Consider the following 27,099-nt stretch of genomic DNA (forward strand, 5'->3'; position numbering starts at 1 on the left):
AACTGGATTTCAGGCCTCAACAAGGGCAGTTAATGAAAATCTGGTCTCCTTTAACTCCTGGGTTCTTGCAGGATGTACCAGAGAAATAAAAACAGTTAGTATAACCATGCCAACCTTCTTGCTGTTAATGCCATCCTCAAAAGATCATTGCTGACTGGCAGCAGTTACAGTGTTTTTAAACACTGAGAGAAACTTAAGAAAATGTTTTCTTTGCTGGCACACAGACTAAGGAATTGTATGGCTAATGATAATCTTTCTAGCTATACAAGTTAAGGTGGCGACATCAAAGTATCCGGCCTTAGGGCAAGTAGCAGACATCGTGGAATCAGAATTGCTGCCCACAAAAGATGAGATTTCTCAGTTGTTTAAAGCCAGTTTATTTCGGTGCTGACCCTGCTCCTTGGATTAGACCTAGAAATTGCATAACTGGTTCAATGCACTTAAAGGCATCAGGTGTTACAGCAAAAGCAGTGGCTGCTACGAGTGGTACAGCCTAGTGAGTCAGTGGCATCACCCAGGATGACAAATGAACTTCGTTATTATTACAGATCAGCTGTTTGAGGAACCTGTGAGCAAAGTCTTTCAATAGTCTCAGCCTTACACTGCAAACAACACTCACAGTGGAGTGGTGCAGTCAGCATTGTAATACAGACTATTGCTGGACTAGCCGTGAGTGTTTGAATTCTGCCTTAATTAATTGAGGGGCCTGGCTTCACTCTGCCTCTCATCTAGCCAGAGAGAAGATCATTGATCTGTCCCTGCAAGATGCACTGAAGTGAAAGGAATTGAACCAGGAATTACAAGCTGAACTGTTTGACAGCTGGTGGCTATTTGGGAGAAAAAAATTATTTTTCATATCAATGTTCAAACAAATTGCAGAATAATGCTGTTATTGCTTTCTAAATTATATTTTAGAAGCTGCTTTTTAATTAGAATGGGGTGGGTGTGGGTGGGTGTCAGGGAGGGAGGGAGTGAGTAGGAATTTGCTTGGAGATGGATTGCTAACTGAAGAGCTTAGGCCCTGGAAGGGCATAAGACATTTAAAGGATGCACCATGCAGAAGACTCCACAAGCAAAGCTTTTTATGTAGCTATCAGCAGGTTCCTTAATGGCTTTATAACTGTAAATGCTGTCTGTGCATTACTGCGTGTGGGAGTAATGAGCATTAGTTAAAAGAGGAAAATTAAAAAAAAGTAAACCAAGACATTAAGTGCTTTTTTTTTTTCCTTTTTTGTTTCCTGACTTACACAAAATGTTCTGCTGCAAACCAATGATTCTGCCGTTTACTTTGGTAGGTTAATAAAAACAAGAAGTGGCGTGAGCTGGCAACCACCTTGAACGTCGGCACTTCGAGCAGCGCAGCCAGCTCCCTGAAAAAACAATACATTCAGTACCTGTTTGCCTTCGAGTGCAAGATTGAGCGAGGGGAGGAGCCCCCTCCAGAAGTCTTCAGCACTGGAGATACCAAGAAACAACCTAAGATTCAGCCGCCATCTCCTGGTAAGTCAAATAAACTGCACCCTCTTACGCAACCCTTTTTTGAATGCAGTGCATACTAGGTTGTTGCACCCTATATATTTATAAGCGGGTCTTGATAATGCTGGAAAAACAAGGATAAACCTATTGTTGGCATCTTGTTCCCAGACTTGGAGCCAGCTCCTGAGTCAAATCAGAGTTAACCCTGAAGGGCCAGCATAGCTGTGTGTCTGGTTTGTCCTTGCTCACTCCAACATACATGTTGTGTGTGCCAGTGTACCCCTAACATTCAGTGACATGGGCATAATAAAAAGAACAGAGTTCCGCACAGACGTGCTTCTGCTGTGAGACAGGAGCATGCGTTGGTCTAAAGGTCAGGCTCTGGGTCCTGCACTTTCCTTGCTGTGACTGGAGCTGCTTTTCAACACAACTGTTGATCAGCAAGGCTTCAGCTGGAGCAGGATGCCAGATGCTGGACTGATCAGCGTGTCTCGGATGCTTGCTCTGGTGCAGCTCGTGTTGAATGTGTGGCAGATGGAGAGCTGAGAGTACAGTGTATCCCCACTGCCAGACATCCTGGTTTGGAGGCACTCTCTCTGTTCTTTTGTTGTTAATCATGTGTGTCAGGTGAGTCGTTAGAATCACTGTTTTTATCTTCTCATCTGAAAAATTGAAGCTGGGATTGCTTTATTTTGGCTGTTCTTTTTTGCATTTACAGTGCGGTGTTTGAAACCCCTGTTTTCTTTCTCAATTCATGTCACTTGAAGATTCTCAAGATTTGATAGTCACGGTTGATATTCAAGGCAGGACTGTTTTAAAGTAGAAGCATTTTAAGTACTTAGGAAGAGTCATAGTATTAGTCTAGATTGAGTTCTGGACTACCCATGGAAGAGTAAAAAAATCCTTTAATTATTTTTGGATTATTCCTTTTGTTATTAGTTTTTCTGACCAACAAAACAATTTGACAAAATTTGCAATCTACTGCCACAATTACTTACTAGGCAGACCATTGTCACTTACTGCCAAGGGAATATAATTTCTGGACTGTTTACAGCAGTTTCCTGCAGCAGAACACAGTTTTAGGAAAATATTAATTAACTTAATTTCTGTTAGTGTAGTTCACTGGCAGAAAATGGGAAGTGGAGAGTCGGAGACTCAGCAAGCCCTGCAGACAGTTTGCAATTGCATGACTTCAGTACCCTACCATGGACACTAGAAAATTGCAAAGACCTTTTTAATCATATAATAAAGTTCTGGCCTTTCCAAGATTATCTCTTACAGTAGTGCTTTCTCAGTACAGAAAAAGATAACAGTGATAAGGCTTAAATCTTTCTCAGTCTGTTTTATTCAGTGTAAGGATTTGAGGGAGTGTTTAGTTAAAATCTTCCTAAGCACATCTCTGTGTAGTAACTTAAATATTTCCTCCACCTCATTAAAACCTAGAGTTATCAGGTACCCCAGTGGTGATTGTTTGATAGAGAGGAGATTAGGTTACTTTGCAATTCATGTTTAGAAGATAGAGAAGAATACTTGGTGCTAGAAGTGAAGCCCATAGTCCAAATGTTTATCTGTCTGAAATAAGCACAGAGTGTCCCAAATGTGCACAGCTGAAAAAAATAATATATGTTGGAGGTGCCCATCACCTCCTGAGAAGACTGGTAAGGGAAACTGAAATGGTTAGACTTGTTAAGGATGGTGAAGAAGGAATTAATCTGTCTCTAAAAATGGAAGAGTATTAGGCTTTGTTCTCTCCTCCCTTACCTTCTCTCTCCAGTACTGCTCTCAGTAGTTGATTTGGGGATGATCACCATAAATCAGTTGAATTTTGAGATGAAGAATTGCTATTGAAATATGTAATCATGAAACAAAGGAATGGAAATGTCAGATGTACCACTTTACAGCGTCCTTTTGCATCACGATGCTACAAATGAAAAAGGCAAAGTCCAAGTTTAAATTTATCATAACATTCAAGCAAGCTGTCTTTGAGGAGAACTGAAACTATTTTTCTAAAATAAAAACACAGCAGGACATAGAGACTAGAAAAGGGGGAAGCAAGCAAGGATCTCAAGGTTTGTTTTGTTGGAGAGAAAAGAGCTCGTGTCACTGAATGGGACTGCACTTCTGTACAGAGAAAGGCTTTCCCAGTGTGTATCAGCTTTAGTACATGAAATCCCGCTGAGGTATAGATGCCTCAGAGAGTACAAGCCTGTTCTCTTTAACAGTCAGCTTTTTTTTCTTGTTCCTTTTCCTTTAGTATATACCAACATTAACATTTTAGCGGCACAAAAGAAGCAGAGTTGTAGACATACTTTAGATAATCTGTCACTCTTTGGCATTCAGAGGGAGCAGGAGCCCAATAGAAGAAACAGTAGCCTCCAAAGGTCCTTGCTTTAACCATTAGCTTCTCTTGTGCAGTTAGCTCAGTGTAGGCAGAGCCATTTAGAAGCCAAATCCATTTGCAGAGAACTACTTACAGTATTAAGGCTGAAGTTAATCTGATTGAAAAGCAGAGGGACCTGTCTCAGAGGAGAGGGTGTTGTATTTTGTCCAGTTCTAACAAGCTGATGCTATGAAACAAGTCTTGAGATCTTAAAAGTCAGCTGATCTTCATAAAACTTTTAAAATAAAATATTTCAGTTGCTCATAAGAATACGTCAGAACTGGCAGCCTTTATGGTACACAGAAGGATTTAGTTCCAATGTTGTTGTAGTTCCCAGGTGGGTTGTTATGCAAGGTGGGAGCAGGCTGAAGTGCAGCTTAGAGCAAATCTGTTCTTGCAGATATCTCACATCCAAGGGGTGGTTATGTGACTGCCTCACAGTTGACCTTTAGAATGCAGGCATAGGGTGAGTGCTAGGAAACACAGTGCGACAGCCATGGTGAGGAGATTCATATGGAAGAGCACGGTCAAGAAGAGGATGTGATGTGTAAGTCAAATTTATGGGACTGTGAGACAGTGGTCTGGGATCATGCGTTTGTCCATTTGCTTGTAGCACTGTATTCAGGATTCTCCCATCACTTCTGTTTTTTACAACATCATTAATAAGGTAAATGGTACGTAGAGGAGTGAATAATTTAGTGTTATGTACAGTGAAATTTGTGATAGTGTCAGCTATTATAAGAAGTTGAAAAAAGGAGTGATAGTAGAGCAGCAAAGTAACAGACTGGTTCGCCATGATCAGCAGAGATTTGCCCAGTGGCCAAGGTGTTAGAGTTAGGATTAGGTGCTCATTTCAGTAGTTCTTCATATCACTGTCAGAGCCTCTTTTGCTGTTTCATAAAGCTCCTGGAGAGGGGTGGGGGCCTGAATGTTTTAGTGTGCCTTGCACTGCTCTGAGGCTGTGCAAGTTGGTGACATGCTTGTGCTAGGCTGAGGACTTTGTGTCAGCTTAAGTCTGCCTGGGTCAGGTAATACCATCAGCAGTGAAGGCCTGCAGCAAATGCCTAATGACAGAGTAACTATTGGAGGATCCCATCCCTGATGGCCTTCTGTCCTGATCTCTGGGTCTGTGCCAAGGTCCATGTCAACTCCTGATGACTTTTGCTGTGTGAAAACTCGCCTTAGAGAGAGAAGCATTGTAGGTCTTCCTTCTTTCCAGAAGTGGGTGCAAAGACGGTGCATTTCCTTTCATGTGCATTTTATAGTTTTAATGTTCACAAATAACGTGGGAAGTTCTAAACTGAGAATTCTGGGCACCATTACTATAGGCACTAATGGATTCTGGAGAAGATATTCCAAAAAAGCCTCAGCATGAAGGAGTTATCTTCCATTGCTGAATTCTAGCACTCTGAATTCTTAGTTGCAGTGTGCAGTTATTGTGTGCACAACTCTCAAAAATAACAAGCTCAGAGTTTATCCTGTGCTGAATGAGCAGGATGGCCAAAGTGGTCCAGCTGAAGATGCTTGTGAGTAACAGCAGCTGGCCCTGATGTCAACAGAGATTTCATTAAAGCAAGACTGGAAAAATCCTACGCTTGTGCTGGGAAGAGGCAGCGAGAAGGCACCAGGAGTGTGTTGCCTGCGTTTCCTTGGCAGCAGAGAAAGGAGACTTGGGGAGGGGGATGGTTGGGGGAACACGACACAGCACCGCAGGACACAGCCATTCAGTGAGTGCGTCTGTAACCAAACCCATCCGTCTCTGCTGGCGGGTGGCTGGCTGGAGTGCTTTTATTAGCAGGCAGGTGATGTCATGGAGCGTGTCATGAGGCCAGCCAGGGAATCTCCACTGAAGATGGATGGGCCAGGGGTTGGGAGGGGTGTCTGGGGGGACAGGCGGAGGTGTCCCTGTGCTTGCATCCACGCCTGCCCGGGGAGTCCTGCAGCAGCCAGCAGCCCCAGTCCAGCCTAACTGGGGCACTGGGTTCGTGCTGTGTAAATTATCTTCCCAGCGTGGTGGCTGGCTGTTCACTCTGAAGTATGTGAATGTACTTAACCTTCAGTAACCTTTCCATTGTTTACTTTAGAGTATACATTTGTAGCTTCTGGCAAAAGGTAGGGATATCCTAGAGAGCATGTCAGGCCTCACATTAATGAAGTTTCAAGAGGTTTCATTCTTCTTTCCTTTTTTTTTTCTATTTTTTTTTCCAAAGGATAAAAATTGCTGGCAAGGGAAAGGTTTTATATCTTTTTTTTCAGCTGCATATTTCTTCTCTGGTAAATAAAGGGTCTTTCCTGAAAGCAGTACTTACTGCCATGAAGGCTTTGCAAGGCAAAAAGCATGCCAGTACTACAAATCCATTCTACAGAGAGTAATGCATGCTATCATGTGTTATTAACACATGCTTCCACAGCAAACTGTGGAAGACCTCACCCTCTCACTGACCAAGATGTCAATTATATTTACGTTTTGATGCATTCTGTGTTGTGAAAAGCATATTATTACAAATCTGTTATGATACTCGAAAGACAATTATTGCTCAGATGTGGATGTGAGATGAGGAATTCAGTAGCTATGAACCCACAGGTTTTGGTTTTTTTCCTGGACATCCCCAAGATAGCCGCAGATTGATGTAAGCAGAGGTTACTTTTCCTAAAAGAACATTGTTGTTTGTCTTGCTTCTTAGAGCTTGGTTTAATACTGAAGTTTATGAAGCACTCTCTTTCAGAATGTCCACAATCAAAATTAAGCATCTAACATAATAAAATCCCTGCAAAAATAGACATAAAAATTTCAGAATGCAGCCACGCAAATGTAAAATTTAAGGTGAAATAGGAAATACAGGCTCTTCTTGTTAGATGGAGCCCTAATCCAGAGATTTAAACACTTGCAGTTCCTATTCTGTAGGAGTATCCCTAACCCAATGGAGGTCAGGGGCAAAGTGTATTAACAAAGCAAGGCCAGAAACGTTGCTCTACTCATGACAGCATTTGCCTTCCATTTCTTCAGTTGTATATAACCAGTCATTTAGAAAGAGGCTTGAGGAAAAATAACCAACCTTATAAGTGCCACCCTGAAGATCGAAATTGGTTTTGTAGCTTCTCAACTTGGTATCTTCTTTTCTCTTGTAAACCTTTCTTTATGTAAGATTATATGAAACACATTGTTACTAACAGTTTTGCACTCCTGCAGCCCGTAAATGCTGAAAAAAATTTTATTTTTTTCCTTTAGGTTTGCTAGAGACATGAATTAAGCTCTTGCTCAGGTAGGATAGGGAAAAGCTTAACTGCTTCTTAATTGCTCACTATAAGAGAAATTTGCAGGGTTAGGAGATATCCAAATTTACAGTAAGTATATGGGTACACTAAGGTGTTCACCTACATGTGGCTAATACAGCAAAATGGTATGTGACAATCTGTGGCATAAGTCAGAAATGTTTTCAAGCTCTTTAGGAAAATCTAGAATTGTGTTTAAAGTTCAAAGGTAGAAGAGTGATCTTGACCTGCTTGGGGGTCATATATGCAAAGAGCTCATTTTATGTGAGTATGATGTTTTTTTGTTTTATTGCAGCACTAAAGCCTTCAGCTAACTCTAGCATTAGTTGTTGCAAATGTTCTTATTCCTGTATTAATGCAATCAGAGAGCTTCTCCTAAACTTTTTTTTGAACCTCATTACTATGTAAGTATAATTAAAAAATGCCTCAGAATGCTGAGGACAAGAACAATGTGGTCCACACAATGTGGATTTTACATATGCACTTGCTATTGAGACTGATTTCCAGATAAGGGAACATGTGTTACAGATATAAATGAAACACATATAAAAAAGGTGTTCTTCAGTTAAAAACAAGCTCTCCCTGTCAGGATGATGAGTGTTCTAGGATTCTGAGTCAATTATAAACTACTCTCTTTCATACACAGAAGAAAAACCCATACTGCTTGTTCAATTTTCCTTCTAACAGTCATTTATAATTTTTTGTTAATTGGTTGTTGAACGTAGATAGGCAGGCACAATAAAACACTTACGTGACAGTTCATAAAAAAGAAGGACCTCTCAAGCCAAATCCATGTCCTACTCAGTGTGTTAGATTTGTGAGTTTTTTCTGTTGGTAATTCTTTTCCCAGTTGCATCTAAAGACTTGAATCCTACAAGTTCTCATTCCTTAGAATTTCTGCTGCAAGACCTGTCAGATCCAAGACTTGGATGTTGTTACTAATCCTCACCACCTTCTAAATCATAAAACTCATTTGTAGAGCTTTGGGCTCAGGGCACGTTTCTTTTCAGTAGTCATGTGAAAACAGTAGCATTGAGATCTACTCTGGAAGACTGGTCTGGATGTATTTTACCATTAGTTTACCATTACCAATATCTGATGTATTCATTTAATGCCCTTACTGCTGCTCAGTCACATTGGAACACAACAGTAAAATGCTCTTCTGCATTTGTTATACTAAGAATATCAAGCTGTTTACCTCCATTAAGGAGGACACAAGTGTAGATACTCTTGCTTTTTGAGATCTCAACAAATAAGTTTTTGCAGATTAAACAGATGCTTTGCAGAATTGACCTGGTCTTGTTACATATGCTTTACCATCAGTGACCCAAAGTAACATTTTGTTAAGATGTCCATTTCTATTTTTACAGTTCTTTTAGGAGTGTTATATGTAGCCTCCTGTCCTGTTCAAATTCTACTTTCAGTTATTGTTTTCGTCTGATCCCAGATTACCTTTTGCATTTCTTAAATACCATCTTTTGCCATGCTGTTTCAAAGACGACATGGGATTGCAGTGTACCACTAATCATTTGCTATGTTTCACCATGGAAATGTCTGCCTTTTAGTGCTAAATAAAACCATGAATTTATATTAATATAGCAGCTTAAATTTATGATGGAAAGCTTCTGGCTGAAATATTTCTTACAAATGCATGTACTGTGATAGTGATTATATGAAGAAGCTATGCCAAAGAACAGCTTTCATTTACTCTGTTGTAAACTACAGACAATTAACTTTGTATCTCTGACCTCTGATTTAAACGATCCTTCATCTGGATGATTTCTATCCATGTTGCTTCAGGCAGCAGATTAAATTCATGGTTCTAGGAAAGATGATGGCTATTACTGCACAGCATATCCTGATCTCAGAGGATTTTGGGAAAGTTACAAAGTACTGAGATGGATTAAGGTACACACAGGATTTTGGAGGAAAGAACCATTATTTTTCCTTTATGATTATTATTTCCACAGGAATTTGGCTGCTACCTTTTCATAATTACTTTTTTTTAAATTTTTCAGCTAATTCTGGTTCCTTGCAAGGCCCACAGACTCCACAGTCCACTGGTAGTAATTCCATGACAGAAGTGCCAGGCGATTTGAAGCCCCCAACACCAGCATCCACACCTCATGGACAGATGACACCTATGCAGGGTGGCAGGTATGAAAAGGGCTTTGCTTCATTTTTTATTGCTCTAGTTCTACAGCAGTTTAATCCAGTCTTTCCCAGCTGCTTAGGCACTAGTAGGATTTTCTGGTAAAACAGTCAGAGCCTGAAAAGTGGTAGAAAATTATTTATTTTTGGAAAAGAGACAGGGAAAGGGAGGAAGGAGTAGAGGTCCATTAGCTTTCTAAACACCAGAGGAGGATCAAACAAGCACCAGTGCAAAGAGATGCATGTGAATATGTCAGTAGTGGGGAGGAAGATGGAACCCAATAGCAACAACTTAGAACCACAACCTTTTGCTCGCTTATCCTGCACTCCTCTGGTCAACAGATCCACTTGTGCTAGGGAAGGAGAAACGTGGTTTAAAGGTGTTACTCGAATTCAAATTGTGAAAAGCATGTACAAAAAACAGTGGTTGACATAGCAGAGGGTTCAACGGGATGGACCAAGAGATCCTTTTCAGTTCCGTGCTCTGTAAATCTCACAGACCAACTTGATCTGAAGTGAAGCTGTCTCACCATTCATTAAGGAACCTTTTAGTCCACTGAAGTCCAGCAAAACAGTTCTTTATGACTTCAGCAGGAGCACAACTGAGCTCTAAACTGTGTACAGAGCCACTCCAAACTTAATTTACTTAGGTCCTTTTTTTTCTCCATCTGTAATGCTGCAGAAAGGGTAGCAAGAAACTTTTTAAATCATCTTCAATTCAGACTGAATTTTCTAGGTTAAAAAAGAGCCAAATATCATTGTCAAATTTCAGGAAGGTTTAGACTTTTACATGAGTAATAGGAATGCACAAACAATTGAATTAGATGAAAAACCCTGATCTCTAAGGTTAGTAGATAAAGAAGCTTGGGAAAAAAGTGGGTAGATTCTCTTTAATGATTGTCCACTGTGAAAGTCTTTTGCATCTTCCTTGGATGTATCCTGCACTGATCACTGCCACAGCGTGGTGAGCTAGTTGTATTGTAGTCTAGGCTGTTTTCAGTTCTTACAAATACAGGATGATGTTAATGTTTCTTTTTTCTTAATCTGCTAGAAACAGCGCAGTCAGTGTGCATGATCCCTTTTCTGATGTAAGTGATTCAGCGTTCCCAAAGCGAAACTCCATGACGCCAAATGCACCATACCAGCAGGGAATAAACATGCCAGATATGATGGGAAGGATGCCATATGAGCCGAATAAAGATCCTTTCGGTGGAATGAGAAAAGGTATTTTCTATTTTCTTTGTGGGAGCTTAAGTGTTCTTCCCTGTGTTAGGTGATCAAGACGTTGTAGACAGAATGAGCTTTTTCACTTTGATGATTTGGCCATTGGCATCCTTGAAGCAAAAACGGAGGTGCAGTGCAGTTGAGTTTTTGGTCTAGTCATATTTTCCCCACTCAGAATCATGCCCATTTTGCAATTAACAGAATCCTAAAAATGGTTGTAGGAATGCATTTTGGGAAACGGCATAAATCAGAGGGTTAGATTTTATATTTCTTGAGGCTGGTTAGCTGCTCTGCCAATCAAGTGCTGGACTTCACTGTTAAAAAGTGAAGTGGTGAAGCAACATGCCCAGTTGTAGTAGGACTGATCTGGGAATTCACAGTGTGAAAATGAGCAAGCCTCCTAATGCTCTCTGTCTCAGTTGACATATTTTTCAGAATCGTAAAGCTAATTTTTTTCTTACTTGGGCAGTCCCTGACAAAAGGTGATAAATACACTCAAAGTTTGTTTATTTTTAGAAAGCAAAATCTAAAATTAATGTCAAAACTGACTGTGGTCCTTTTGGTTACTTAACCTACAGCTGGTTTTGTGGATATTGTAAAATGATCTTAAAATGAACCAATCTTGCCTGGTTCGGATATAGGAGAGTAGGAGGAAAGAACACAGGCAGGGCTCACAATGGCTGTAAAGAGAGGAGCAGGTGGAGGAGATGAAGTGTAAATTAAAACAGAGCAAAAGGGAGATATGGCAAGAAGAGGCCCTGAAACTGAGGAGAGAGATGCGATGAAGTGGGGAGTTGCTTTAAAAGAGGTAATCAGTCGGACGTGTTTTTTTAAAAGCCTTTCCTCTAAATCCTTCTGCCTGGACTGTGGGCACTAACATATAACACAGTCGAAGGAAGTGAAAACTCTCTGCTTTAGATTCATTTTAGGTTTTATGTCCATATGAGATTAAGTGGGTGTATTGTACTTTGTCATACATTTCACTTCATCCTGCCAAAACAGAAATATCTCTGTTCAGTATCTACTATGAGGGACTAAAGGCTAGAGTCTCTTCTATTTGCTTGGTGATTTATATCTCATAATAGTGTCTTTTCTTGGACCCACAGAATATTCCTATCCTACTTGAGAAGCTACATTAGGATACAGTATCCTTTCCATAATAACATTATTGTACATGTGTGTATGAGGGCTTTATGGGGGAAAATAAAAGCTTGATTCTGACAGCTTTGTAGCTCAAACCAGCAGATTTGCTTTCATCTGTTTTGTAAGGCTTATGTTTGCGTTCATTTTTAGCATTGTTTTTGGTGAAAAGAACAGGAGTAAGTTCATCTTCAGCTGTGAAGACCAGAGGGAAAGCAGCTGCCTGGTGCCTGATAGCTCAGTTCCATAGGATGAGATTTCTTTCCTCACTTGCAGCTCCTTAATATTATACCCATCATCTTGGTAGTGGTGGTGCTTCATGTGTTCCCATTAGACCCCAGAGAGCTTGTTAGACACCTGCTAATTCTCCTTGGCTGTGTTAGAGATCTGAACATTCTCCTAAAATACTTCATTGAAAAGAAAGTGATCTTCAAACACTCAGATTAATAAATTTAATTTCACTGACTGTTGCAGTGCCTGGAAGCAATGAGCCTTTCATGACCCCTGGACAAATGCCTAACAGTGGAATACAAGATATGTATAACCAGAGTCCATCTGGAGCAATGTCCAACATGAGCATGAGCCAGCGACAGCAGTTCTCTTATGGAAGTGGCTATGACAGGAGGTGAGTCAATCTCCAGGAAAAAGCAAAGCCCATTAGTGAAAATGATCCTCTCTCTTCCCTTTTCATTTTCCCATTCCCCCTTGCTGAGAACATAGCAGCCTACATTTCCTACAGCACCTTACTAAATCACTGGGAGTCAAACCACTGGTAATGACTGAGTCTAGCTGTTCACAGAAATTAATAAGGAGGAATTGTCACACCTTCAAAGTCACTCAGGCTGCAGCAGATCAGTTCGTGGGTGTCTTTTACAGCTGCCTTCAGCTGGCAACTGGGCTGGGCTGTGCTGTGATGGCATAAAGTAGCACTTGAGTTGGTCTCCTGGCCGTGTTTTCACCTAAACATTTGCTGGTGTGCTTTTAATGAAAACAAAATGCACAGTCTATATGTGTCTGATCTGTGGTTTGTTGGTGAATTGCCTTTGGAGAGTCCAGAGTCTGTTGCCAGAGCTGTAGCAGCATCAGGCTTGCAGTGTCTCCAACAGGATTCTCTTTAAGTTTGTCCTTCAGTGAAGTACATGAAGTAAATTTGGTCCTCTTTTGTTTATCTGGAGAAAGGCTTTGAAAAAAAAGTGGCAAAAACATTGATGTCTAACCATTGGTAGAGCAAGCAGAATGTTTTGGGAATGTTTGGATTATATTCAGTATTCTGGCAGATTTTCCTGCTTTGGCCATGTTTCTGCTTTTACTTTCATTAGTCTGTGTACTTAGCTTCTCTTTGTGTTGCCTGATAGTAGACAGAGTGGTGCAGTGTAGGTCTTTTAAAGTGTAAGGGCAGAGTAGTTTTCAGTCAGTAGTTCTAAGCAGTAGATATGTCAAGTAAAACAAATATAGTCATGCTGTTCAATAGGTCACATTGCAGGGGAGTTGGTGAGAGTAAGGACTCCAGTGTGGAAGGTGTTAAGTCAAGAGAATGTTTTCTTTAAGGGGTGTGATTTATTTTATTTTGTTGGCAATTTTGGAAAATAAGTACTTTTTACGGAATGAGGTTTCATCATTTTTAGGTCGGATCATGGGCTGGGTCCTGAAGGCAGTATGGTACCACCTGGTCAAAGCAACATAATGCCTTCAAACAGTGACCCAAGTATGTCCTCTCCTAATTGTTACCCTGGCCAGCAAAGCTGAACACTGATTTCTCTGTTTGTAATAGCCACAGTAACCAGCTAACGAGCACTAGCAGCCTCTGTGAGAGCGTGTACGCAGAGCGTGCGGCCTCTTTGCGTGCTACTTCTGTTTTGCTTTCTCGTTTAGGCTTTTACTGTTGGTTTAGTTTCTTGCAGGGAAGCAGAGGCTTGTGTGAGTCAGCTGACCTTCTGTTGTAGTAGAATCAGAGATGTTAGAAAAGGAGTCTACATCCTGCCTTGTGTATCTGCTGCTCAGCACAGGACTAGAACATAGTTTACAGGCCCAAGTTCTCCAGAGCAGCATTACATGGTACCACTTCTGAAGCTTCCACAATTTCACCTGGCTTGTGGTTATCCTGTGGCTAACAAACTGAACATTTAGAAAGTCTTCCCTTATGTGTAACATATGTGTACCTTTGCTGAATTTTGTCTTACTGCCTGTGCTCTTGGACAGCTACAGACAACTCTCCTCATGTACATTGTTCTTTTAACTGGCATTGGATAATTTCTCTTCATCCATGTCATAATTTTGGGAGATACTGAATTTCTATTTCTTTCTCTCTGGTCATCCCTTTTTAAAAAAATATTTTTCCATGCTTTTGGAAAAATTAGGTTCCATTAGTTCTTATAACATGTCAGGTTCCCCAGTTTTCTGTTTCTGTGACTCTCCCTGCTATATTATTTCCATAATTATCCTCTAATTGTTGATGTGTTCTCACTGGTAGTGTACAGAGAGGAACTACTGACGTATTAGCCTGCAATACAGTGTTATTTATCAATCTTAATGCTTTCCAAGTACTTGATTTCCGCAACCTAAATTTCATTCAGATGTGCTAAAAATATTGCACTGTAGTGCTCCTCAGGGTCTTAAAGGCCACAGGTAAGTTTCCAAGTACAACACAACTTTGTCTCTTACTGTGTATGCTTCATTATGCAGTTTTAATTGAAAATTACATGAACATTAGCAGAATTATGAGTACTGTTTTTACTCCCTTTAAATTGATATATTCTTGAATAATCTAGAAAGTAGCTTGTTATTAGGCTGGCATTCTAATGCACAAGAATTTTTACTTGCAACCTTTGAGCTGTATACCAGATACTTCCCCACCAAGGACAGGATCCCCATGTCTGCAGCTGCCTTTTTTACCTCTTTGCTGACCATACCCTCTTCCCATTCCTGACTGCTCCCTCTAAATCTCTCTGTCGTATCTTCACTGCTCTTCCTTTCTTCTATCTGCTTTATCTCCTTCCTTCCACTACCAGCTCCAGCAGAGCTCACTACCTCAGGCTCAGGACCATACCACACTGTACCTTCACCTTGTTTCCATATGGCAGATACCTTCAAGGTGCAAATTTTCAGAGGACTTTATTTTTCCTGGTGGCTTGAAAACTCCAGCAGCTCTAAATGTTGATTTGAATGCTTTATTTTAGGCATGAACCATATGGGCAGCAGTATCCAGGACAAGGACCTCCCTCAGGACAGCCACCGTATGGAGGACATCAACCTGGAATGTATCCACAGCAGCAGGTAGTAGAGGGGAAAATGACTATGTTCGTAATATTTGTGTAAAAAAATTCATCCCAGGATTCTGTATACATTGAAAAATTTGTTTATATAGTGTATGTCTTTTGGCACAGAGGAGCACTGTAGTTCTTGTCAAAGTCACAGCCTGTATGGATAAGCAATGTATGTGCAGCTGTAGGAAAATGTGTTAATTACTGGAAGAATGTAAATTCCAACAGATGTTCTGCGGCTTTGGATGTGCATCCAATGGTCATCCCAAGTTAATAACTAGCAGACTGGGAAAGTATAAAGCATAGACAAGTGAAGTGACAAATAGAAGTGAAGTAACAAGTGAAGGAACAAATAGAAAAGCAGCTTGGATGGCAGGATCAAGGGCCTTAACTTAGTATCATGCAGCCAAGTGAGCCTAACAGAGAACTGGAACAAAGTAAAATGAGCAGCACTCTCAATTATTTTCGGTGCTGTGGTAGGTCAGATGAGATACCTATCTTTAATACAGATCGGAGGGCAAATTCCCACATTATGTCTCTATTAATAATATGGTACAAATATGTAAGAGAGAATGTTACTGGTGTTAAAAAATATTTAAACATTTGTACATTGCAATCTCCCCAACTCTTACAACTCAAAAATACAAATTATATTAATTAATAAGATTTTTTTGTTGCACGTATGGTTAATACCTTGTGAGCAAAATCCCACCTTAGAAGTCAATAATAAAACTCCACTGACTTCAACAGGATCAGTTTCATTCTACATGTTATTAATTCAGTTCTAGTCATACAATACTTGAAGTTGGCTTCCAGAATAGAAAGCATTTCCTTATTACAAAAAAAACTTAAATGTAACCTAGTTTTGAGACAATTTCAGATAGCTCTTTTCAGTTTGGGATAGAGTGTTACTAGGCAATTGGGGTCAGGGGTTGGGAGTGTTGGGGACGAAACCAAGAGATCTCAGATTGCACTGTACTAAAAACATACATAAATTTAAATTTCAGAAATTCTTGCTTATCTCTTTGGTTCATAACATCTCAAAAATGGCATAATCAAAAAACTGCTTACTTGTTTTATATGACAAGCATATGCTGGCAATCTAGGTGATTTAGTGGGGAAATTGCAAAGATGTATAAAAGAGCAGTTCATGATATTCCATGCTAACCTGTGCAAGGAATATATTAACTACATGTTAATTTAAGCAAGGAGACAGCTAGAATTTGTAAAAATATATTTGGCCCTGCCCTTGGTGCTGTTTATATATTTTGTACAATGACTCTTGAATGCAAAATGCATTAATGCAGAAAAGCAGTGGAGAATGAAGGACAAGCATCCTGACCAGCCTCGGCCTCTCTCCTCCATCCCCAGAGGATTCCACTTCTTTGTTTAGCTAAAGATTCTGTTGCCAGTTGCTTATTTACAATTTCCTAAGTCTTACTCTTCAGTGGTACAGGAGGAATGTGAAAAATGACCCTTTCAAAGCTTTATCTACAACCCAAGGCTAGGGAATGACCTGCAAAGGAGGTGATTGGAGCATGAACTCCTGGGGCTAATGAAACAGCTTGGAGCCAGGTTTTCCAATCCCTGTATAAATGCTTACATCCCAAAAGCTATTATGCATCAGGTGACCTGTGTTGGTGGCTTTTTGTCTTCTGTGAGGTCTCAGCATTCCACAGCTCAGTGGAGAGAGAGACATGTTGTGCAGTCTCAGTGTCCTGCTGAGCATGCCCACACAAGGGAGGAGTTCAGGTGCATCCCTGTCCTCCACAATGGGCACCATAGGGCACGTTGGCACGGCATGTAGCAGGGTGCTGGAGGGCTTCTATAAAGGGGCATGCTTCATTCCCAAATGTCTACTGTAAGCACTGAGTCACAAAACAAGCACGACCTTCTTAGGTATGGCTGCTGCCAAGTCATTTCTTAATGTATAAATTGGCCCCAAAGGTGGAATTTAGTGCAGCAAGTAGTTCATGTAAGGCTGGAAATGGGTATTTCTCAGATAGCCAGAAAGCTCGATAGCAAGTTTTTTAAAACATACTTTCATACAATACAGTAGTTGTGGTTTTATGTGCGCCAAAGTTGGAAGATGACTTTATAAATCCCAGAGCTGTTTTAACTTTCCCATATTGAATACAGAGAGAATTTTATCTGATCTTAACTCTAGTACATTAGTATACATTGTACAATGCTACTGAGCTGCTGAGTTTCCAGGGGAGCTGTAACTTTGAATTTGCCATAGATCTTATATTCAAAATTCACCCATTTAATTCACATTTTTTGCTTCAGAACACTCAGTGTGATTTGAACTGTGGAACAAACTCCCGCAGGAACTAAGGACCACTGCAAACCTTATCACCTTTCCCTCAAAGAGCAACATGTCTTTTTTGTTCTGCCATCTTAAACATAAATACATTCAAGCTTGTATGGTTTAAAAACCACTCAGCTCTCCCCGAGGTAAAACAACTTACCTCACATAGCATACCCCATTTGAGAGGGTGAGAAACAAAGAGGGAATAAAGCATAGGTGGCAGTTGTTAGTTACATCACTTAACTGATTACAGAACAGCAGAGTAAGAACCTGCATAAACTAGAACAGAATGTTTGGATGTGACCATTTGCTGTAATAATCTCACAGTAAATTAAATGTGATTAGGATGATTTAGGAAGTGGACTGTTGCCCAAAGAGGCCTATATTCCTGGGAATTACAGAGTATCAAATGCAGCAGATTGTTTTCTCCTATTAATAAATTTACTGTCTGTAGCCTATGTCATATTGTAAGATACAGTGTTTCAGACATGCATGCTTGCAGCATATCTTGTCACTTTTAAGAATTTATTCAGTGCTTACCTCTTGAAAAGATTCACTGGATGGTTTTGAATTTTTTTAAATTTTTGTTCTTAGTAGCCTAAACATAGAAAAGAAGTGAAAATACTTTAGTTGGTGAGAACTGTTGCCTTTTCATGCGTGTCTGAAATGACCAGTGGAATTCAGTCTGACAGATGGGGAAGGAAAGGGAAAAAAATTAGAGCAAGGATAAGAAAATTTAGCCCAAGGATAAGCTTCCTTTTAGTATTCAGTTATAAGCACAGCAAAACAGAGGCTTAAAAAGAAAGCACTGGATCAAGCCTAACCATAGCATTGTATGCCTGACTCTGGAGTCGGCACAACCCCTCTAGAGCTAAGCACCTTTGGCTTCTTGAATGAGCTTTCATCCAGTATATTTGTACTGTGTGTGGAGTAAAAGTGACGCATCTTCCCAAAATTTTCTTTCAGAACTACAAGAGACACATGGATGGCATGTATGGGCCTCCAGCCAAACGCCACGAAGGGGATATGTATAACATGCAGTATGGCAACCAGCAGCAGGAAATGTACAACCAGTATGGCAATGCTTACACAGGGCCTGACAGGAGGCCCATGCAGGGACAGTACCCCTACCCATATAACAGGGAGAGGATGCAGGGCCCAGGACAAATGCAGCAGCATGGAATACCTCCCCAGATGATTGGTGGCCCCATGCAGTCGTCATCCTCCAGTGAAGGTCCTCAGCAGAACATGTGGCCAACACGAAATGATATGCCTTACCCTTACCAGAACAGGCAAGGTCCAGGAGGCCCTGCACAGGCCCCTCCGTATCCAGGGATGAATCGCACTGATGATATGATGGTACCTGACCAGAGGATAAACCACGAGAGTCAGTGGCCTTCTCACGTCAACCAACGGCAGCCTTCTTATATGTCATCCTCAGCCTCCATGCAGCCTATCACTAGACCTCCTCAGTCATCCTACCAGACGCCACCCTCTATGCCAAACCACATCTCCAGAGCTCCAAGCCCAGCGTCCTTCCAGCGCTCTTTGGAAAACCGTATGTCTCCAAGCAAGTCTCCTTTCCTACCCTCCATGAAGATGCAAAAGGTTATGCCCACAGTTCCAGTGTCACAGGTCACAGGACCTCCACCCCAACCACCACCGATTAGGCGAGAGATTACCTTCCCCCCAGGCTCTGTAGAAGCATCCCAACCAGTCTTAAAACCAAGACGAAAGATTACCTCAAAAGATATTGGTAAGCATCAAAACAAAACCTAATAGAAATAGCAAGGAAGCGGACTTTGATTCTGACTTTTTTTATCACATCTTGAGACACTCTTGACAAATAGTGAACTTTGGTAACTACAGTGTGATTTTCTTCAATAAAAATGTTATAACATGTGCATCAGTGAGGGTGATTGGTAAAACTCATCCCAGACAATCTGACATGGAATGAAAGCAATATTTTATGTGGAGACTTGAGGTCTTCACAAATGCATTAAAAATGAAGCTTGCCTCAGATTTCAAAATGAGATGTGTTGAACGGTCCTTTAGAATGTCTGTTAAATCACCAGTACAGCATTTAGCTTAGCAAAGCTTTCCATGTATTTGTTCCATGGAAGCTCATGCTGCTCTGCTGTGTAGTTGCAGTCTCTGCTTTCCTTCAATGGTCCATTTAATTGTTCCATAGTATTTGTCCTGTTTGTTTCTCCCCTGCTTCTTGAAAACATCCCTAAGGTTTTTTTTACCTTAAATTTTGGTTACACTGCTTCTGTTCAAGTTCTCATACTTTAGATTTCCACATTCCTGAGCAGGGAATTCTGCTTTCGTTTACTGATTAATTGGGTTAGTCACGTTCTTTAAGTTTGTATGACTATTTCAGGTTTCAGCAGAGTCAGGAAGAATGGCCCTGCTAGGATGTTCTGCAGCACTAAGGCTTAGCAGCAGTTAGAGAAAACTGAACAGTGCTAAGCAGTGAAAATAGGGTCTTAATCAGTAACCAATTAATTTAAATTTGCATCCTCAGATTATCGCAGTTTACTCTTTCAGAACTCAGTAACAGTCTCCAATGATGCACTAATAGTGTTTTACTTCTCCCTCTTTCTTTCTCCAGTAACTCCTGAGGCCTGGAGAGTGATGATGTCTCTTAAATCTGGTCTTTTGGCTGAAAGTACCTGGGCGCTAGACACTATTAATATTCTTCTGTATGATGACAGCACTGTTGCTACTTTCAACCTCTCTCAGGTAGGTGGGAAAGCATTATACTTCTCAACTTTCCAGGGAAAGAAAAGTGAAATAAGACACCTACAAAAATGCTGCTGGCTTTTCCAATTTATTCTAATTAACATAAATCTTAATACTGAAAATCTTGCCCTTGTTTATGATTGGTAACAGTGAGTAACAAGAGACAGATATAGGTCACATAGAGGAAATAAAGAAACCTGAGAAAAGGATGTTTCCTGTAGAAAGGAGCATGTAGGAATATAAGAATTTTAGCACTGCCAAAAGACTAATGTGTAAATTCACGGGCATGATAGTATAATCCCTCAAAACAGCAGTATGCTAGTAATCTTTCTTAATGTGTTTCTTTAAAGACATTGCAAAACTGTATTAAACTGATTTGAAGGCTGTTTTTGGTGTCAACTTGTCCTGTTCTGTACTTCATGTGAGACTGTGGGATTTTATTTAATTACTTCTTTTCTGTTCAGTTTCTTCTTCCAGTGAATTAAGTTTTCACAGGAATAACAAATTGACAATTTAAAGGCTAAAATCCACTGTCTATCCATAGGATGCAAGCAACACAGGATTTAACAGTGTGTGCTTTTGCCTCGCTGCCTCCCAGCATTTTTCAGCTCTGCTCTAATCATTTGCTTGTTAGGTGGTAGTAATAGATGTCATGCTGCTAATTCACATAATCTAAAATTTGTACAAATTAAATATTCAGTTTCTCTCCTCCATTCATTCCCTGGTTACTAATAGTGTAACTCATATTTTTTTAAATATAATTACTTTTTTTTAAATACAGACACAAATGGTACATTACATCCCACCTGACTTTAGAACTAAGGATATCTATAGCATGATTTATCTCACCCAGAACAAGAGATCTAAAATAGGTCAGATGAATCACACCTTAGAAATGGCCTGTAAAAGACCACTGATTATAAAAGGAATCAAGACAATTAGGTTAGGTGTGTGACTAGTGTGAGTGTTTGAAGTTAAATGAGGTGAATCTTCTCTGAATTCTGTCAGAAATTGGGTTAATGCACAGAATTATGTGCAAATTGCAAGAATACCAGACATATTGTAAATACATATATTCTTTTGTTATGTTTGCTTTGGACTCTGTTTTCGATGGCAGCCAGGACCATATGATGCCTGGTAACTCCTGCTGTTCTGATAACCATCAGTTTGTTCTTAGTTCTTCAAGAAGCTGGCAATCATAAGATAGTATGGAATGGACAAAATGCTACATTTTACTGAAAACCTGTCAGCCCACAATTAAAAAAAAAAACAAACAAAACACATTAAAAGCTAGACAACTGGGCTAAATGCATCATAACATCAAAGAAATTTTAATAATAAAGCCACTGAGTGTAAATTAATACCAAGTCCAACTACAGCCTTTCCATAAGAAAGTGATTACAAGTTAATTAAGTTAATTAAGAAGATTAAACCTAAATGAAAACTGTTTCTGAAGGGTGACTTACAGCACCAAGCTCCAATAACAATTTTTAAGTACTGCCAGACAAAATATTGATCTATTCCAATAGAGATGAGATACTAATCTAGGATATCGGTACCTGGATCCTGAACTGCAGGTTCCTACATGACAGTTTGTTTTAGAAGGAAAGGAAAAATTGCAAACCTTAGTTATCTAATAAAAGTACGAATCAGAAAAAATAGCTAAATTAGGAACTTCAGTACTCAGTACAAAAAATGAAGAGTAATAGCCACTTCCAGGGAGACAGAACAGCTAAGTCAGATGTCTGCTATGGCTTAAAGGAGACATTAATAAAGTTCTGTAGCTCTCATAGCTGTTACAGCTGAAGCAAACGGAGCCATGATAGTTTGACATTATATACTGTTTGGACAGACTCTAGAAGAATTTCTTTTGATTAACTTCTGCCATGCAGGACCTAGCCACAAGTCCTCAGCAGGATGAGAGAAATATTCACCCATGTATGCATCAGTGTTCCTTATAAAATTTCTTGCAGACAAAAATATTTATGTGATTTTTATGTTCTTTCTTTCTTCTTCCCTCAGTTGTCTGGATTTCTTGAGCTTTTAGTAGAATATTTTAGAAAATGCCTGATTGACATTTTTGGAATCCTTATGGAATATGAAGTGGGAGATCCAGGCCACAAAGCACTTGATCACAAAGCAGCCAAGAAGGATGATAGTCAGTCCTTGGCAGAGGATACTGGAAAAGATGAGAATGACGAATGTATTGACTATTTTGATGAAGATGAGGAGGAGGGGGAGGATGAAAAGGTAGAAGGAGAAGAAAAGAGCATTGTTTTTTCCACTCCTGGTGCCATTGCTGATCCAAGTGAGAGGCCAAAACAAGCTAGTAAATTTGACAAGCTGCCAATAAAGATTGTGAAGAAAAATAATCTATTTGTTGTTGACCGATCTGACAAACTTGGACGCGTTCAGGAATTTGATAGTGGACTTCTCCACTGGCAGCTTGGTGGTGGTGACACAACTGAGCATATCCAGACTCACTTTGAAAGCAAGATGGAGATTCCACCACGCAGGAAAGCCCCTCCTCCCTTGAACTCTCCAAGCAAAAAGAAGGACCTCGAGGGGAAAGGTGAATCTGAGGAGCAGCAAGAAAAGAGCATAACAGCAACCATTGATGATGTCCTCTCAGCTCGGCCAGGAGCATTACCTGAAGACTCAAACTCTGGTTCCCAAACAGAGAGCAGTAAATTTCCCTTTGGGATCCATCAAGCCAAAAGCCACCGGAATATTAAACTGCTAGAGGATGAGCCAAGGAGCCGGGATGAGACTCCTCTATGCACCATAACTCACTGGCAAGACTCCTTGGCCAAACGCTGCATCTGTGTGTCAAATATTGTCCGTAGCTTGTCTTTTGTGCCTGGCAATGACACCGAAATGTCCAAACATCCAGGCTTGGTGCTGATCCTGGGAAAGTTGATCCTTCTTCACCACGAGCATCCAGAAAGAAAGCGAGCGCCGCAGACTTACGAGAAAGAGGAAGAGGAGGACAAAGGGGTGGCCTGCAGCAAGGATGAGTGGTGGTGGGACTGCCTCGAAGTCTTGAGGGATAATACATTGGTCACATTAGCCAACATTTCTGGGCAGCTAGACTTGTCTGCTTACACAGAAAGCATCTGTTTGCCAATTTTGGATGGTTTGCTGCACTGGATGGTGTGCCCGTCTGCAGAGGCACAGGATCCTTTTCCAACCGTGGGGCCCAACTCAGTTCTTTCGCCTCAGAGACTTGTGCTGGAGACCCTGTGTAAGCTCAGTATCCAGGACAATAATGTGGACCTTATCTTGGCCACCCCCCCATTCAGCCGTCAGGAGAAACTCTATGCTACTTTAGTTAGGTACGTTGGGGACCGCAAAAACCCGGTCTGCCGAGAAATGTCCATGGCGCTCCTATCGAACCTTGCCCAGGGGGACACATTAGCAGCAAGGGCAATAGCTGTGCAGAAGGGAAGCATTGGAAACTTGATAAGCTTCCTGGAGGATGGGGTCACTATGGCCCAGTACCAGCAGAGCCAGCATAACCTCATGCACATGCAGCCTCCGCCTCTGGAGCCGCCTAGCGTAGACATGATGTGCAGGGCAGCCAAGGCCTTGCTGGCCATGGCGAGAGTGGACGAGAACCGCTCCGAGTTCCTTTTGCACGAGGGTCGTTTGCTGGATATCTCAATATCTGCTGTCCTGAACTCTCTGGTTGCATCTGTCATCTGTGATGTACTTTTTCAGATTGGGCAGTTATGACATAAGTGAGAAGCCAAGCATGTGTGAGTGGAGATTAGAGGGTCACATATAACTGGCTGTTTTCTGTTCTTGATTATCCAATGTAGGAAGAAGGAAAAAAAAAAGAATCTTTGCTCCTCTGCCCCATTCACTATTTACCAATTGGGAATTAAAGAAATTATTAATTTGAACAGTTATGAAATTAATATTTGCTGTCTATGTGTATAAGTACATCTTTTTATTTTATTTTTTTTAACCAAAGTTGCTGTCTAGTACATTCAAAGGTCACACTTTTTTTTCCATAGATTATCCTTTTCAATGTTCTTTTCCATGTTTGTATTGCATATTTTTTGGGAAGCGAACTAGTGACTTTTTAAAAAAAATGTTATGGCAAACCATTGTATGATGGGAAAAAAATCTCACCACTTTGAAACAAAAAGGTGAAAAATAACCAACATACCAAGTTCCTGTGTGTTTTATTTTTTCAGATAAGGAAAAAATAAAAAAAAAAAACTTGTATACCATCACCCAAAGCTCTGTGCAATAGAAGATTCTAGTGATGTAGGTATAGGGGATCAAGGAGGGTGTCAGTCAGTAGTCAAAATCCAAAACAATACTGATTTCTCCTCAGGAGACATGGTTACATTAGGCTAGGAGCAAAACAAAACAAAATAAGTCAAGTTAAAAGATTTTCAAACAAAACCTGAAGTTAAACATCAATTGCTTCCTCACCAGAACTGTCTTGTCTACATCTTTTTTTTTTTTTTGACCTTCCACAATGACAGTTCTTCACATTTCCTTTAATCATTTTTTTTAAATATTTTTTTATTGCCTAAGGGCCGTGATGTATATAGAAGTTGTACATGAAACATACCCTCATTTTTTTTTTAGTACAAAGTTTTTAGTTGCTTTTTCATGATGTGGTATCTACAAAGTGATAGTAGATTTTTTTTTTCTTTCATTTGGGCCATATCTCCAAAAAATAATAAAAAAAAATGAAAAAAGAAAAAACCCAACACAGAAAACCAACAACTGAGGGTAATGTACAAGTTTCTGTATGTATAAAGTCATGCTCTATTTCGGAAGAGCAGCCGATCACAATTTGCTTTATAAATCAAGGTGTGGAAATGGTTACGTATGGATTGATTTAAGAAAATGGTTACCAGTCTACAGACAAAAAATATATACAGGAAAAAAAAAAGGAAGAAACACAACTTCAAAGATTTTTCAGTGACAAGAATCTGCATTTGTATTTCAAGATAATGTAGTTAAAAAAGAAAAAAACTTGATGTAAATTCCTCCTTTTCCTCTGGCTTAATGAATTTCATTTATTCAGTATAAAATCTTTATATGTTCCACATGTTAAGAATAAATGTACATTAAATCTTGTTAAGCACTGTGATGGGTGTTCTTGAATAGTGTTCTAGTTACAGTGTGGGATATCAGAAAGCAAACTAATTACGAGAAAGAGCAATAATGATTATTCTCTTTCCCCTACTTCATTATTATGACCTTCAAAAATACTACGCCGCTGTATTGCAGCAACTTGCTCTCCTTCTAGAAAAGCCTTCTCACATCCCAGAGAAGTGTTTTTAATTATTATATATAAAACCACAAAGCCTCAAAGGGGAAGACATGTCTGACAAGTGATAGATCTGACTATGCAGGTATCCAGTCTCCATGCTGTGTTTGGGGAACTGAAGGCGGATGTTAGAAAAAGTGACAAAAGATTTTGTTAAAGCAATAACCAACTGGAAGAAATCGATCTGTATTCACTACCTGTAATTCTCTCTCTTGGTTAAAGGTGCAAATACCCCAGTGATGTGGGTATTTAGAATAAACACCCACTCACTTCACGATACTGTATGTGTCATTGCATACTTACGTGGCCTCTCATGCTGGGAGTCCCCATTAAAGTGGATCAGGCTTTAACAGAGCTCATCCATCGTTATAATTGGTGGGAGATAGCCATTTCCCTTTCAGGAATTATCTGGTTTCAGATACATCCACTCTCACCTGGTGATACCTTGTTGCTGAGTATTGTTCAAGCACTAATTTTTGCTATTTTATCTTGGATCATTGACTTTGTTAGTGTGATCATAAAAAGCTAATAATAATCAATTTCCCTGGAATTGCCACATAATTACACTGTTAGTGGCTGTCCTCCTCCCCTCTCCAATAACAATATGGAGGTACTTGAAAATTACAACTCCCTTTGGCATACTGCCCATTTTGTTCATAGAGATTGCTATAACATTAATATATGTAAGAGAATTTCAGAGACAGGTAAAGTACATACAATTATAAGCCAAATTTGAAGCGTGCCTCCCTAGTGTCACAAGAAATAATTTCTGCTTCTGGCTTCTCTTACTCAGTCATCTCTCTACGTCGTCTGCTGCAGTGGTCTGTCCTCCTCTTGCATATCACTGCTTTTAGTAATGTCTGGTGAATTACAACCCACTTGTAACTCTTCATCACAGAAGGAGGCATATTTCAGGGATGATTTTTATAGCTTATTGCTGGGCAGTGTGAAAGTAGAATGCCCCACTAAACTTATCTCTTACTAATATTTTACTGCTTGATACCTCCCCATGGATACAAGAAAGCTGTTAAAGAAACCCTCTGCTGAATGCTATGCACCCCTTTCTTACAAAGGACATCTATTCTCTTCCCTCTTCAGAATTAAGACCCAGAGTCCTCTGGGGAAAACTACACCTGTGGCAAACCACTCTCAGCTGTCAGAGGAAGCACATTAGTGCTCCTCAGGATTGCTCCAAGCCTGTTTAAACAACATGGGGGGAAAAACACCCAGCCAGCCACATAATGTCCATGTATATGTGACATTTCCTGCCACTTTTCCAGCTGGGCCAAGAACTAGCTGAGGAAACACAGCAGTGAAAGGAAAAGGTTATCAGTACGGACTCTGCTTGAACATGATTTTATTCTGTTAACAGTCAGAGCAAACAATTAAATCACTGGTTAATATTACATCCCATTTATCAGAAGAAAGGTGACATATAAGAGCTCCGATTCCCTCTCTCGTCTTCATATGATTTCATCTTTCCCACAATGTTCTCTTAAGCCTTTGGAGACGACCTGATCACGAGACTTGTGCACTTAGCATATTCTGACTGAGTCCTGACTTGAGCTGCTGTTGGTATCGTTCTTACAAGAGGTATTTTGGGTTTCAATGTAGGAAGCAAATTCTACATTTTATTGCAGATATGATCACTGTGATAAAGCTCAGAGTAGTACTAACAGGATGGACTATTTGAGTTATTTAAGGGAAAGCAGACAGTATTTTAGGCACTAATCAACAAATACTTGACTAATTAACTGTATATATGTATAGAAACCTACCTGGTTCTTTGGCAGACCCAAGCAGTCAATTACTTGCAGGTTGACAGAGCACCAATGTATCTTTA

General features: G+C 40.1%; 1 protein-coding gene across 4 annotated transcripts in view; it reads left to right on the plus strand.

Moving 5' to 3' along the window:
* The window catches only part of ARID1B (AT-rich interaction domain 1B), a 322,479-nt gene extending 298,784 nt beyond the window's left edge, over positions 1–23,695 (plus strand). For all 4 annotated transcript variants that reach the window (XM_062490065.1, XM_062490061.1, XM_062490064.1 and 1 more), the window contains 8 exons: positions 1,296–1,500; positions 9,148–9,286; positions 10,332–10,504; positions 12,119–12,269; positions 14,821–14,917; positions 18,182–18,971; positions 19,830–19,960; positions 21,983–23,695. In XM_062490065.1, the coding sequence (XP_062346049.1) occupies positions 1,296–1,500; positions 9,148–9,286; positions 10,332–10,504; positions 12,119–12,269; positions 14,821–14,917; positions 18,182–18,971; positions 19,830–19,960; positions 21,983–23,695 (3,399 nt within the window). The remainder of the gene's footprint in view (positions 1–1,295; positions 1,501–9,147; positions 9,287–10,331; positions 10,505–12,118; positions 12,270–14,820; positions 14,918–18,181; positions 18,972–19,829; positions 19,961–21,982) is intronic.
* The last annotated feature ends 3,404 nt before the right edge of the window (positions 23,696–27,099 follow it).

This window comes from Cinclus cinclus, chromosome 3, assembly GCF_963662255.1.
Source record: "Cinclus cinclus chromosome 3, bCinCin1.1, whole genome shotgun sequence".
Lineage (NCBI taxonomy): Eukaryota > Metazoa > Chordata > Aves > Passeriformes > Cinclidae > Cinclus > Cinclus cinclus.